This window comes from Hyaloscypha bicolor (assembly GCF_002865645.1).
Source record: "Hyaloscypha bicolor E unplaced genomic scaffold K444scaffold_157, whole genome shotgun sequence".
Lineage (NCBI taxonomy): Eukaryota > Fungi > Ascomycota > Leotiomycetes > Helotiales > Hyaloscyphaceae > Hyaloscypha > Hyaloscypha bicolor.
The window spans coordinates 427572-442033 of NW_020194659.1; the positions used below are offsets into that span (position 1 = coordinate 427572).

General features: G+C 48.1%; 4 protein-coding genes across 4 annotated transcripts; 1 reads left to right on the forward strand and 3 right to left on the reverse strand.

Annotated features, from left to right (window-relative positions):
- Window positions 1-1535: 1535 nt before the first annotated feature.
- On the reverse strand, window positions 1536-5716 carry K444DRAFT_599732 (HET-domain-containing protein). Its single transcript, XM_024878588.1, has 5 exons — window positions 5452-5716; window positions 5254-5400; window positions 4519-5199; window positions 4418-4468; window positions 1536-4361 (listed from the first exon to the last, which is right to left on the reverse strand). The coding sequence occupies exons 1-5, from the start codon at window positions 5692-5694 to the stop codon at window positions 1956-1958; spliced, it is 3528 nt and encodes a 1175-aa protein (XP_024730228.1). The 5' UTR covers window positions 5695-5716; the 3' UTR covers window positions 1536-1955.
- Window positions 5717-8177: 2461 nt separating this feature from the next.
- K444DRAFT_668293 (uncharacterized protein) lies at window positions 8178-9911 on the forward strand. Its single transcript, XM_024887393.1, has 7 exons — window positions 8178-8368; window positions 8426-8575; window positions 8628-8672; window positions 8723-8782; window positions 8833-8988; window positions 9047-9184; window positions 9259-9911. The coding sequence occupies exons 1-7, from the start codon at window positions 8260-8262 to the stop codon at window positions 9885-9887; spliced, it is 1287 nt and encodes a 428-aa protein (XP_024730229.1). The 5' UTR covers window positions 8178-8259; the 3' UTR covers window positions 9888-9911.
- Window positions 9912-11932: 2021 nt separating this feature from the next.
- K444DRAFT_173128 (uncharacterized protein) lies at window positions 11933-13241 on the reverse strand. Its single transcript, XM_024870756.1, has 2 exons — window positions 12592-13241; window positions 11933-12538 (listed from the first exon to the last, which is right to left on the reverse strand). The coding sequence occupies exons 1-2, from the start codon at window positions 12937-12939 to the stop codon at window positions 12056-12058; spliced, it is 831 nt and encodes a 276-aa protein (XP_024730230.1). The 5' UTR covers window positions 12940-13241; the 3' UTR covers window positions 11933-12055.
- K444DRAFT_173140 (uncharacterized protein) lies at window positions 13133-14014 on the reverse strand. Its single transcript, XM_024870757.1, has 2 exons — window positions 13613-14014; window positions 13133-13560 (listed from the first exon to the last, which is right to left on the reverse strand). The coding sequence occupies exons 1-2, from the start codon at window positions 13837-13839 to the stop codon at window positions 13326-13328; spliced, it is 462 nt and encodes a 153-aa protein (XP_024730231.1). The 5' UTR covers window positions 13840-14014; the 3' UTR covers window positions 13133-13325.
- Between the last annotated feature and the right edge of the window lie 448 nt (window positions 14015-14462).

The window sequence follows — 14462 nt, forward strand, 5'->3', positions numbered from 1 at the left end:
AATGAGTGGCTAAGAACATAACTTTCTTCTTTCCTCCTTCTAGATCAAGACCCATCAAAGCAGTATCTTCAAGATGGGACTTCTACTCTCCTTCCCCTTTCTCGTACTCGGTAGTACTATCCTGCCACCATGGACACCAGCTCTCACCAAAATCGGTTTCTGATGGAACAAGATTTCGGGTATGAAAAGACTCACGGGCTCACGTGTATTAATTGAAATTATAGTTTGACGGCCTCATCCTAACGGACATCTACCAAACACCGCGCGTGCCCAACAGCAGGGCGTTTCTAGGTTGGTACAGGTGGTAAGTGTGGGTTGACGAGACAGCATTGAGGTCAGAATGCAACTATACTGGTCCAATTCCAGTATGTCTGCCCTCCCATTATCTGATGTCTCCACCACTAAATACTAGACCATACTGGGACTGGAGCAAATACGCTGCGTCTCCCCATACTTCCCCTTTATTCAACAGAGATGAATACTCCATGATTGTAACGGCAAGATGGTTGCTAATAATTATGGAGCGATGGGTGGCTTCATCCCTCCTGGACTCGGAGGCGGATGTGTCAAAACTGGGCCGTTCAAAAACAAAACTGCGAATCTTGGTCCAATCGGTATCAACCTGCAGGCCCCTCTGATGGCCTCGGATATAACCCCAGGCGCTCAAAGAGAGATGTTGGGCCTGCTTTTGCGACGCAGAAAACGAATTATACTTCCGTCATGGGTAAGTTGGATTGGTATGTAATTATATGAAGGGAGGAGAACACTAATTATGGAAATAGCGGCCATAAATATGACGAATATCGCGAACTTCCAGTTTCTTGTTCAGAGTGGAGGTGCGGCACCGAATGGGCCGATGGATGTCCACGGAGGCGGACGTTACACCATCTCGTTTGTTCCCTCCCCCTTCCTTGCGACTTTGCTAACCCTACGTAGCGGTGATCCGGGAGGAGGCTTTTATGTGCCCCCTGGCGATCCTGCTTTCTATCTTTATCACGGACAAATTGATCGTCTATGGACTATTTGGCAAATGCAAAACTCAACACGACAGTATGCTATTGCTGGCACCAACACGATGAACAATTAGCAAATACGCAGCTGACGGATGAGATGCATGCGGGGTGCGCAGGTGGGCCAAATGTGATTGTGCATGATACCATGAGCACTATCAGAGAATCGTTCTGTTTCGTTTATGCGAGGTCTCCGCTCTCTTAGCCAGCTCTAGGGTTGTGAATGCAATCTCATGTACTAGTAAAGTAAGTCACATGTCCAATTGCACTGCTATTGCACAACATGGTGGCATCGGGGTTTGCCTTGTGGTTAGATAATACGCACCCTGAACAGGGCGACTTAATCGCTGGTAGTCAAAGCCTCGTCGAATCCATCTACGTCCTTTAAAACCCAGCAAACCGGGATCTCGATCCGACCAAATTTACAACTTGTCTCCATGTTCCTGCTTCTGCTTTTAGTTTTCGGTAAGTTGGTTCGATTTTGGGTTGCACAACGCAATTTCATGAGATCATTTTGTGTGAACTGAAGAACATGTCTTATAGTAACTGAAACTTCCAACTCAATCCGGCGGTAACACCCTACGGTTACTATGCACAATGAACGAAGGCTGGATTAGCCTGATTTTGCGCTGTTCGATGTCTCAGATCCACCACCATGTCGCGTTACCTCTAATGGAATAAGACGTGGAAAACTTAGAGTCTTGGCCGGGGAAAGCAGAAAAGTCAATCACCAGCATACACAGTCTCAAGTATTGTCAGCTCCAATTACTGTCAACCCAGTGCTGTTGATATTAAGGGACCTAGAATTTGCGGAGCTGAAAAATCGAATACAGGCTTGCCCAGGGTTATATGCCCAGAACTCAAAGACAGCCAATTCGTCTCATTCTCCGATTCCTCCCCAGAGTGAGAACCGCCGAACGGTTGGCAGACCTGCCTCCGAGCTACTTACCCAAGGATGAATTCACTCCACTCTTTCTCGCCGCCACAAGAGTGCGAGAATGCCTCCTTAAACACCTTTCCCAGTCCCGCCCGCTGAGCAATCCCCTCGTCATCCTCGACAATGAGGTAAACGTAGAACAAATCCCAAGCAGAAAGCTCTCTTTCCTTCGGGAGATAGAAGTTCCACGTGCCATACTCATCAGGCGAGAAGTTCATGGCATCGGAGATGGCGATAAACTTGTGAGCTGGTTCCTTCTTGATCCTGGCATTCCAATCATATCTCAGCACTATGGAGCCGCACCAGTCGCCTTTATTGTCTAGAATATCAAAACGGCAGAGGCCATGGCCTAGCTTTGCTTTATTGTTGTCGTCGTGTGAGAGGTAGAAATGCGCAGACCACGTCCAGAATTGAAGGAACTTTAGATCGTAATGCAACGGATCGTGCTTGCCTTCAGAGTCTGCTTTCTCAATTGTGTAAGGAAAGTCAGGAAGCGTCTTCTGAAATTCTGTACCGTCTTTATGAGGATATCGCTTGACTCGACCATACATATCGCGTGAGCCAGTCCCAACACTCGTCTCGGCAGTATTCGAAGCGGAGGGTGGCTTCCTAACGAGCCGCAATCGACCTCGACTGTCTCGAATATACCAGATAATCCACGTGCGGCGGAGAAACCACTCATTCATCTCATAGTGGTACAATGGGCAAACTGTGTGTGGGTAGTGCATAGTTCCAAGCCAGCCACTCCAGGACCAGCTCGGAAACGAAGATCCACTCCATGTCCAGCTCGGAGACAAAGATTCTTGTTTCATTTTTTCCGCTTTGGAATCCCTCTTCCTGTGTTTTTTATGTGGTAACCTTCTTGCCGGATGCTGGCGTGGATCCCATAACAATGCCCAGTCAAAATACACGTCCGGCATTCCATATACAAAGTGTGCGTCCATGCCCTTGCTAAGAACGTTACATATTCCGCTGAATGCTGCGAGTATGTCGTTTGTATGCAGCGAATCTAGCTTGCACGCTGTGTATTTCTCGACAACTTTAGCGTATGTTTGTAGAGGGCGCTCGTCTAGAGAAGATAACATTTGTTGGGGGCTTTTCGAAAGTTCAATCGACCAGCCTGCAGCAGGGGAGTCCGACCAAATGCCCTCTGACATGGCCGTACTACGACATTGGAAGAACACCTGCCCTTGAGCGAAGATCAAGCAGCGTGTGGATAAAACGCGCTCTTGAAAAGTCCATCCCCGTGTGCTCCATCTCGTTTTCTGCACATAAATCTCTGTGAGCTGGGACACCATCAATCGAACACCCGGAGCGTACTCCTCTATTCGCTGTTTCAGGCGTTGTGGAACTTGAATCTTCTCTTCGGCGTTTCTCATCGAGCGATGCAATGCTACCAAACCAGCAGTTGCATCCGGGTTATCAGCTGCACAGAGCGTAAAGTGCGAATTCCCGTATATCTGATCCATCATATTCAAGTTCAGCCATAGCGAGTCCCTGCTGTCTTGTACAATGCAAAGCGAGTCGACCCAGATATATCTCAAACCCAGATATCGAACAAGCTCGATTGCTTCTTTCACCGCTCTCGGAATGTGATCCATGTATTTCAGAACACCATTAGGTTCTTGGAGGCTCTTTATATGAGCCTTCGTAGTAGCAAATACTGCTGCTTTTCCCCACGTGTAGCTCAACGCTACATATATTGAATCCCGAGGTAGTGACGTGAGCTTCATGTCTTGGACATCCACGACGCCGAAATAAGGTCGCAGTCGCATATCTTCGACGCTAGCATCACCATAATTACCACAATTGTGATTATGATGCGAATGGCACACATCTATCCAGCCTTTCACCAAAGGTAGAACGTCAATCGGAGAACCATCACTCTCAAACTTAAGTTCTCTTCCTAGGAACAAATTCCTTTTATAGCCGGCTTCCGGCCCAGCAACCAGAACAATATAAGAGTCTTGAATGTCAGTATTTGACCAACGAAGACGAATACGCCTTGTTCGCGCCATTGTCTCGCTGTTATTATTATCGATCTCATGCCCATCTAGCTGCCAACTTGCAAAGCAAGCGAGATTTGGATGTGAACGTCCATCGCTCAAGTCGAATTCAGCTTGCTCCTGCGCCGCGTACAGGACAAGTTTACAGAATGGGCATTTATAGCTTCGTTTCTGAATCTCTGTCAGCATTCCAAGTTTAAGTTTTCCGCGTATAGACTGCGGTCCCAAATTTTGATAGCCCTCTACATATCGGGCCTTGCTTAATGGCGAGGTATCTGCAACTTTGAGGATTGGGTCCTGGTTTACAACAAATTTGTCGGCCGTCAAGTTCATTGAGGCACAGATCCCGCACAAGACTCTACTTGCTCCCCAAGCAATTTCGGACAGGTACTTCGCTATGTTCTTGATCTAGTAGCGGTAAGACAATTTTGATTGTTAGTGGGGAAGGGTATGACAATCTATACCTGATTATCTTTCTTTATGATTTCTGCCACTCGGAACCAATTTGCCCTAGCCTATCATGAATTTAGCATGTTGCTGCTTACGAGGTGGTTGGAAGACGCACCCGCAATTTCTTGACTATTTGGGAATCGGGTCCAGCCTGAGTCTTGGGAGGGGAAGTAGCCTCTATTTCTAAAGGTAGATTCGAATTTCGCAGAGGGCTTCCAGGATTGGCGGGAGAAAGGTGTTGAATTGGTAATGTCGCGTTTTCTGGATGAGATATGTTGCGCGTGCTATTTGGCTCTGGAAATTCAGTGGTACTCGAACTCTTTCCTTTTTCAACAAGCTGAGAGAAGGGCCGAATTCGCCGATCGTCTTCCGCCCCTCCAGTCAAAGTCCTGGTTCTCTTCACCGAGGCGCCAGGTGGAATCTGGATCTGTGAAGCAGCGTCCGTTGGCCGACTGATGTTCTCCGCCGGGGGCTGGTAGTCAACAGCTGGTAAGATGTCACCTTTAGCAACCAGTTCTACCTGTCGGCGTTCGACATCTGCTTTGGAAGGGCGGCCACGCTTTTTGGCAGGAGGTAAGTCACTGCTAATAGAGGGTGATCCCAAAGGAGGAGGCGGTAGAATGATTTGAAAGGGTTGATTTTGGCCCGTTACTGCTTTAGTTGTGTGCGTCTCCAAAGTCCTGGATGGCGAGAAGCGGCTCTTGGGACTGGGCTTGGAACATGAAAGACCTTTTTGCAAACACCGATGGCACTTTACTTGAAGCGTATCATTCCATTCACGCTCGGCAGGAGTACACTATAAATGTTAGCTACAAAGCATTATCCTCTCATCAGAAATCATCTAACGGACCGCTTGCTTAGACTGTCTGCAAGAGTCACATTTATAGCGATTCAAAACCCTGGGCTTTGAAGACTTGTTCGGTGGCACTCGCTCTGAGGCGCAAATTTGCCCAAGATTCTTGCACCGAACACAATCACCTTCGCCTTCCTTAGTACACTACCGACAGTCAGTGGAATCCAGGATCTTTTAGTACTATCGATGATATACTTCAAGTCCATCTGCAGTACACCTTGCGCAGCCCTTTTGGGCTGAACGGCCGTCGTCCATGCGATCCTCCGATTCTTCCACAGACGGCATTTCTCGGTCCCCAGGTGACTGCTTGGAGCGTGCACCACCATCGCCATCGCCGCCGCGATCAAGCTCCATGATTGACGTTGAAATTCGAGGTATGTAAGACTGCAAAACTGGAATCGAAGACGCAGTTTCTTGTCGCAACTGTAGAGGATGCATACAAACCGGGCGTGAGATGGCTGTCTCGCAAGGCTCCCGCACCTGGCAGATTTTTATTACGCAGCAGTTTCCACAACAAACATGCTTTTTCATGCGTGTTGGCGCGGACCAAGGCTTCTCACTGGTCAAGTGGCCTGCAGGCGAAACTCATCTTAGAAGCGGACCATTCAGGAAGAATTAAGACAATTAGCCCAGCCGAATAAAGGAGTATCACAGTCTTCTCCTCCTTATTGGTTCTTTACGTCGCACCACATGTCTTAGATCCAAGTCAGGTGACTCAGGCTTTCCAAGAGGGGGAAAACGAACTTGGAATGTCGCTGGTGCGCAATTGAGAGTGCGGTAATAAATCTGCGCACTTGCAGGAAAAAGAAAGGGACAACAGGACATTATCGTCATGTGACTCGTCGTCCTTTGGGGCTTCCACTGCAAGAGATTTTGTGCAACCCCCCAGCAAACACTCGAACTGCTGACGGACGCGACGAATTGAATTCTGCGTCAAGTGCGGCGCTCTCCGTGGGGGATCAAAAAGGCCAATATCAACAAAAGGTTGGCCATCCGCTTGCAGCGACTCGCAAAAATAGAAGCGGCAGTACGCAACCTGTCAATCCACGAACCTGATATCACGACCTCGGAAGAGCGGGCAGCACTGTGTTGGTTCGATTTCCTACGGGCACATGTCACTATTTTACGTCCTTCTGGCCGAGCAAGCATCCAAGTTGCCTGTTGTTGAAACCAAATTGTATTCTCGCAGTGCGCAAGCGGACGGCAGGGCGGAGTTGGGCCAGCGCACTTGATAAAGACGAAATGGCCCATTTAGGCAGGTGGTCGGTCGCGACCTTTGTGGGACCGAATCGTGGCCAACCAAGTCACGATAGTACGGGAAAGCAAGCCCCGCCGCCATTTCTTTTGTTCTTTTGCATAAGATGCTGTGTCGCAATGTGCGGTGAATAATCTCATCACATTTCCCTGAATTCTGCATTTAACCCGCGCAAGAGGGACCCAATGGCCTGAAGTGCGAGCGCGTAGGGACACGGGGATGGTTCTTACTGGTTCATCTGTAACGAGTACTTGCAGGATCGCACTGCTTCTTCAAGGATCTTTGAAGACACGGTACCCTCCTGAAATCCGAAGCAAGTGCGAACTTGCAACGCTGGCATGAGCTCACTGGCTACATGGAAGCGCACTTCCGCACACCAATAGCCCGCCGCCGCCTTGCACCTTTGAGGCTTTTCCTATCCAGCTGCCCTTTTCTTTGCGGTCGGGTCCTCCGAGAGTCCGAGGAGGCGGCTCTGCTCGCAAGATCAGCAGCAACAGGAGTAATGTACCGCATCCGAATTTATCCAATTTCTCCTTGCTTCGTTTCAAAATTTGCAAGGTTCGGCGTTTTCTCGAATCACATTTCAAGTGCGCACCATTCTCCCATTGAATGTTTGGATACTGACTAATTGTGTACTCCAGGACCAAGATTGAAGATCGAGACTCGAGGGCTATAACCTGAATGAGAGCGAGTGGGTTGCTTTCATTTCTCGAACCACGAGATTTATTACAAGTGCGCGCTCTTGACAGTAGGAGACTTTAGTGGAAGCAAGCGTCAAAGTTGGCTAGTCGGATGTTCTCCCGCCCACCTCGACGCCTCTTTCTGGAAGTCCGCTATTCGGCCTCCGCCCCATTCTAAAACTCGAAGAAAGCACATTCAAATCATCTGATCACCCCACTAAGAGAGCTGCACCCGTTTCTTTAATTTCAAGATCAGGCACAGTAGAGGATGAAATGCAGAAATCAACGCAAATTGATAAGTGTGAACCCCCTCCACATGAAGGGGAAGAATTTTTTTGTTTGGGAATTTTGAGCCGCAAGAGCAGTTTTTGGAAGATCTGTACCTGTCACAAGGGCATTATTTAAGAAGTCGATCAAAAATTGCATATTATCGGCTGATAATGAAACATGCCAGCGCAAGAAGTGTAAAATTACAATGGCAGGGTTACATGCAAGTTCTCTAATTCTGATTCCTCAAGATGTCTCTGTCACAAGCGTGCTCGAGGCCATGATAATGGGGGGGGTTAACATTATAGGTTGTGGGAATGGTTTGCAGCTCTGCAGCACGCGGAGATTCCTCCAGTGAAGTACTTCAGCTGTCCCATCCACATGCAAACATGCCTACACGCACCGATCCGAGGTCCCGAGGAAGAGTCCTCGCATGTCAATCGTCTGGATCGCATGCATTGCATTTCCCGGCTTTCAGTGAAGCTTTGTACTACCGACTGAGGGTTCGAAACGCAATGTCTCAATGGTCGGAGCAGGGATCGCACTGGGCCACAGGGGGCTTTGGATTTTTGACACGAGTCAAGGAAAGTTGGGCTGAAAAATGGGGCTGTTATTGGTGTATGAGGCAACCTCCAGTTCCTCGCACTGCATTGGTGATTATTACACTTGGAAGTGCGTCGCACTTCCAATTTTTATTTATCCTCTCTCCCCACATTTCTCTTCCCTTCCGCGCACGAACCAGTCTTACTTTGCTAAACCATTTTTGAGCTTTGGTGTATTACTGTCAAGCAGTATAAAAAGATGTCGTCTCAAGCAGATGTTTCAACAATGAATCGTTCCATTCACGAAGTCACCCCAGTCGCACTCTCGCCAGCCAGCTCAGGGAGACTCCTGATCATTCCCTGCGATGGTACAGTGCACCTTTCCAAAAACACACTTCCTGGGCATATTTCTAATGTGTTCATAGGCACTTGGGCCGATCGATGCTCTTCCTCCAAAGGCACTGTCGTCCAAGAGCTAATGTATTTAATTGCCGACCAAGAGGGCCAGAGGAAAGTCATCTTTTACCTTGATGGACTCGGCACCAGATCCAGTTGGCTCGGCAAGATGCTTAGAGGCAAGTCCCCCCAACGAAACTCACACTCTCGCATTTCATTAACGCCTCCAAGGTGCAACAGGACTCGGGCTTGCGCGCAATGTGATATCCGCTTACAGTAAGTTCATATTTCTTGCATCCCACATTACTGCTAATCTCTTCACATAGACAATCTCGTCGATAATTATCGTGTGGGAGACAAGATTGTTCTTATCGGGTATTCTCGAGGTTTGTTCCCGCCTTTTCCTCTCCAAACACAGGCGTACTAATTTTTCCAGGTTCCTACACAGCCAGAGCTCTCGCCGGCCTCCTCGCACGAATCGGGATCCCACGTAATGTGAATCAGAAAAGCCTCAAGAAGCTTTACAAGATGTATTTCAAGCAAGAATTGAAGCAACCCGGAGTTGCAGAGCGAGTGATGAACGAGTATAATTGTAACTATCATTGACGAAAGTGTGAACAATTTTGTAAACATAGCTAACATGATGCAAGGCCACCGAAATGTTCAGATAGAAGCCCTATGCTGCTTCGATACGGTGGGGGCTTTGGGGGTTCCCCTGTTCGGCCCCGCCCGCATCTTGCAGATCTTCCGTAGCAAACATCAATTTCATGACACGGATGTCACTCCAGGTAACTCCTTCCCATACATTTCGAACCAAACGCGAATGTGTAACAACGTTTGCTAACGTAATCCGAAACCCCAGAGGTCAAAGTCAATCTGCACGCATGTGCGACAAACGAAATCCGCGAACCGTTTGAACTAACACCCATGCATCTCCCCAACGGCAGCAATAACAAACTCCACCAGGTCTGGTTTCCAGGAACCCACGGAGACATCGGATGGGAAACCAAGACGGGACTCTCTGAGGCGCCTCTGGCATGGATGATCCAACAACTGCACACACTGGTCGGGATCCAATTCGACGCGTGCGCACTCCAGGCCCGCTTCCCAGCCTATGGCGCACAAGCCGGCAAAATCGCCGCCCCAGCCTGGCTGAAGAGTCAAACACACAAGCCTTCCCGCGCAGTCCTCCCATTTACGGGTCGCAAGGCTCGTGTTCCTGGTGCATATGATCGGCCGGGAATGGCGACGAATGAGCGCATTCATATTTCCGCTCGCCTGCGCAGTGGCAGCCTCCCGCTCGAGAAAGCCGTCCCTGGATACCGAGTACACCTCGACTCGGATGGCACTTATTATTGGATAAGGAAGCCAACGTCGGGGTTTTGGAAGTTGGGGTCGACGCCTGCGTTGCCGTCTGCAACCCAGACGAGGATTTACGAGGCAACACTTGGTGACCTTGAGGCAGCTCTTCTTGGGCTTACTTGCAGATGAGGACCAAGATGGGCAAGAAGAAAGAATGATGACTTTCCTTTGGTATACTATGTACTTAGCTAGGTGTTATCGGGCTGGGATATGATACCACAATGCGTTGACGAACTTATGAAGATCTAGTAAATTTATATTGTGATGAATCCATTTCAATCTGAATCAATCACCATTCCTAATTCTCAGAGTGCAGTCTAGCTTCAACTTACTATCAGACCGCAGCTGATGGGAGACCACTTAAATAACGATCAATGAGGGGAGAGTCCAAGAGAATTACATGAAGCCGAGTAGTGGCTTCGAGGGGACGCGGCACGTGACGCAACCATCATGCCACAGGACGATTACCCTCTGTCACTTCTGCAAAAGTAGTTGCACTGATTCCGGTAAACCCTAATAAAATATGCAGGTAGATGTACCAGGGGCCGCATTAGCAAGTGCAAATGCAAATAGTAAAAGCCAGATTTTCTCTCTTTAAGAGAGTATATTGCAATCTTGGGGGGTCCCGGCCCCCCCGAACCCCCCCAGATACAGAAGCGCGCAAGAGAGCGCATTCTTTTAATACCCTCAGAAGTAAGATAATAGTCTTTAATCTTAGGGGAAGACCCCCTAACCCTCCTTCCCTCCTAAGATGAGAAGAAAGTACGATAAGATAGGAATAGGCATTTAATCTTGGGGAGAGACCCCTCAAACCCCTTCCCCCTCCCCCTTAGTTTTCTTTATGTTTTTAATTTATAAATTACGTAATTGCGCCTTTTCGTAGTCACGTGAGTTTTTTGCCACACCAGCCCACTGCGTGTAACTAAAACTTTGCTTTGACAAGTCAAAATCTTACTTTTAATAAAGAAATAACCTAGAACAGTTTCCCCAAAGTATTGACGAGAAGTGCTGGGGCGACGAGTGCTAGTAGAGTGTGAAGCCGAGGAGTTCAGTTAAGCCATTTAAAGGATACTGTTAATCTTCATGAGTTGCTAATTTATTGAGCCATCAATTTTCACTTTTTGATAAGAGGTATAGCGGGAGGTTTTCGCGAGATTCTTGTGTAAAATTTATGCCTTAGTGACTGTTGACGGCGATGACTTATAAGCCACACTGACCAGTCTGTGACTAGCTAGACATTCTTGGGCGACTTCTTCGTCCATCTTATCGTAGTAAAGGCAAATGAGAGCTTTTTAGAGGTCACACCGTATCACTGCATTTCTCTATACCTGTTATCCCTTACCCGGTGCGCTATTATTTGGTGTAATACAATGTTGGTTGGTGGTCACTATAATAAATGGGGATTATGAGGCAACGAGGCGTGGACAAGACAGTGTAAAACACTTGATCAACCTCAAAGTCATACAACCTCACCCCAACCTTCAAACCCGCGTCCTCGAGCTCTCTTTATATTTATTATTTTGAAGATGGCAACGCAAGTAACTTCAACTATCCCCCTGTCCTGACTACAACTAGCCTCACTCTGCCAACCACTATCTTTACACCCCTAATTCTATGCCTATCTCAGCTCACAGCGACCATCGCGATATTAAATAATCAACCTACGCCCGATAACTACGACACGTATTTCTCGGCGGTATCCGCGGATCCGCCTTCGCCGTAAGCTCTTGCTACCCTCCATCCTGGGTTTCTGCACCTAAAGTCTTCTCCCTATATCCTATAATACGTCGGGAATTCATGTGAATGCTTTTGGCTCATTTCGTTGGCCGCAAACAGATTTCGTTTCGACACCAGCGAGCAGCAAGAATCCTTCCATATCTGGATCCACCAGTACTTCCATTTCCACCTCTTCAACACCGGCATCCACCCCACCGACGCCAAATCAAGTGACGGCGACTCCACCGCCGAAGGAGGGATCTCTTGCCACAGGAGGAAAAGTGGCAATCGTAGTTGCTGTCGCGGCTGCGAGTATGATCTTAGCTGCCCTCGCATCTTACGTCTTCCGCCGGTGACGTAAAGCAAGATAAAGGGCAAGACTTAAATGGAAGGCACGACTTCGAGATTTCCATAGCCAGAACTGAAGGATTCCCCTACGACATTGAGGCAATGGCATACAGTAGATGGATATGACCCCGAGAACGGAATTGCAAGGTAATGACCGTTTTGTGCATGGGGTCAAAGGGCGAATAGCTCGGAAATGCATTGCTAGGCAGTGTCCCGGAACATAGCATAATCGTTTACTCTGTTGACCCACCTAGGGCATGAATAATCTTCCTCCTCCTGTTCGTCCTCCGTCCCCCGTCCCCCGTCCCCTTATTTGTATACCCGCCCAACCAAACCTCCTCAGCATCCTCTCCCTCAAAGTGGCCCTCCATTATTTGCATACTCTTGGCCACTTTCGGGTCACTTCCTTGGTAGATGCGATCCATCCGTGAGGTCCATATTTCCTTGGATGGAATTCCAACAAGATAAGTCGAAGGAGGAAGACGGCGGTAGAACACCACTTTCTCCGGAATAGATCCAAGACCTCCGTCGATATTAGATATCCAGGCATGGATATCGCAAGTGTGTAACTTCTCCAGGCTGTAGAAAATAGCGAAGGATAATTCGAAAATCGGATCGAATTCATCGTCCTCGTCAACGAATAGACCAGGACCGTTAATCTCGAGGTAAAGCTCTTGTAGCGATTGTGGTAGCACTGTGATGAAGCCTAATATTTCCTGTTTTTGGCACAGTCAGAAAATGGGCATAGAAGAGAGATACATATACTTACAGGCTGGTAAGAAGGAAAATCGAGTTTCCCATGATTAGCATAAGGACCTGTCGACATATCCGCATCTCCAAGCCTCAAGAAATTGAGGCTCTTCCACGAAGCAAACAATTTCCCAATATCGGGAGAATAGTGTTCCTTGATATTTGTGATGGAGAGTCTCTCGATCTCACGAGTGGGACTAGCAAGTGGAGATGTAAGTTCCATTAGAAACTCGAGCCCGGTTATCCCCTGTTCTCCTTCGCTAGTACAATTCGTTTCCACCAAACTCAGTTCTGTCAAGTATGGCAGCGCTGCGCAGACTTCAAGAACGAATGTTGCTGTCTCTCGAATCATTGTACCATCCTTCATGGGGAGGAAAACTTATTCCAGGGTCGCACTATACTGAGCAACAAGATTGAGAATTACGAAGTAAAGCCTCAAGCTCACCTTGCTCATCGTCGTAGGCGTCCTTATATGTGAGGCCAAGATGTCGAAGTTTTGCGAGCGCTGGGGATTTAGGAGTTTCAATGTTCTCGTACTGCACCGTGCTACTTGCTGTGCGTTCTGAGATGGACCAAGCTGCGTGCCCCAATGATATGTCGAGTGATTCGAGGTCTGGACAAGTGCTTTGCACGACCTTGATGAGGAACTCAGCGGTTTGAGTGTGGCTCCTCTGATCGCCGTGTAGGTTGGGTGAGGCCCAATGTAGCCTCTTCAATGCCGTGAGAGCGGAACTCCAGATGTGTTCTTCTGGATTAATTCCTGTGATGGAGAGTTCTGTGAGCCAGGAATAGGACGGAAGGTTGGTGACAACTTCTATAGCGAGTGGGTTCTCTATGAACGAAGCTTTGATGAGGCATTTCATGTTTTGGGCGGCTTTGATGAGCATATCGGGCTTTGCTGGTCCTCTCTCCCTCGTTGCATCTAGCACGTACCCAATACCCCATGGGTGGAAATTTTTGAATGTGCGGACATGAGCGCCAATATCCGCTTTGCTACCCATAATTAGCTAGATAATCTTATTTTTGGGGCTGATAGATACAAAGCAATAGATGTCAACAGCTGAGCCTGCCTCCGTTCTGTTTTCTCATTTGCATCTTCATCCCCGCGCTCATCGAATGTAAGATCGATGTCCTTCCACAGTGCTGCGCGGGCAACTTCGCCAAAATCGCGACACACCAGACTGTAATTTCGAAGGTTTTCCAGACCGGGCGCTTGACACGATATGGTATGCTGAAAGATCTCTCTTGGGAGTGTATTGAAAGCCATTGGGCTGTGGGAACGAAGACGTATGAGTTGGATGAACTAGAAGACGTCTGGAATTTTCAATGCCCCCCCGCCCCCTTTTTTTGCAGATGTGCTATATTGGGGTTAGGGGAATTTCCCTATCGTCGTCGCTATGACCCCTATCCCTGCTGCACTAAATCCTGTTTTCAGGCATCTGACCCCTGATTCATGGGCTAGATGGTAGGCGAGCCTTCACTCATCATCGTTCCTCCTTGCCTAGAGAAACCGTCAACAAAGATGGCAGGTACCAATCGCAAAGTAAGTGAGTGCACAGGAAATCCGTCCTGGACTTGTATTATAGCCTTGTAATACTAAAGTAGAATCGCCGAAGGCTCAGGTAATTGTGAGCATCACGTGATGGTCTGACCCTGCTTGTCCTGTTGCAATGTTTTGGAGGTTGACGACTTGATTTCTCAGCTCACGCGGGGTAAGCACTCTATATATACATCCAGTATATAAACTACCGTGTACCAGCGTACACCTAGTTCCAACATGTCCGTATCCCTCAAATGAGTAGCAGGACGGCAAGTTGTATGTTTCTTCTCTCTCTTGTCGTATTCTCGAGATTGCATCACAGTCATATTTGAAATAAGAATGGCTTCTTT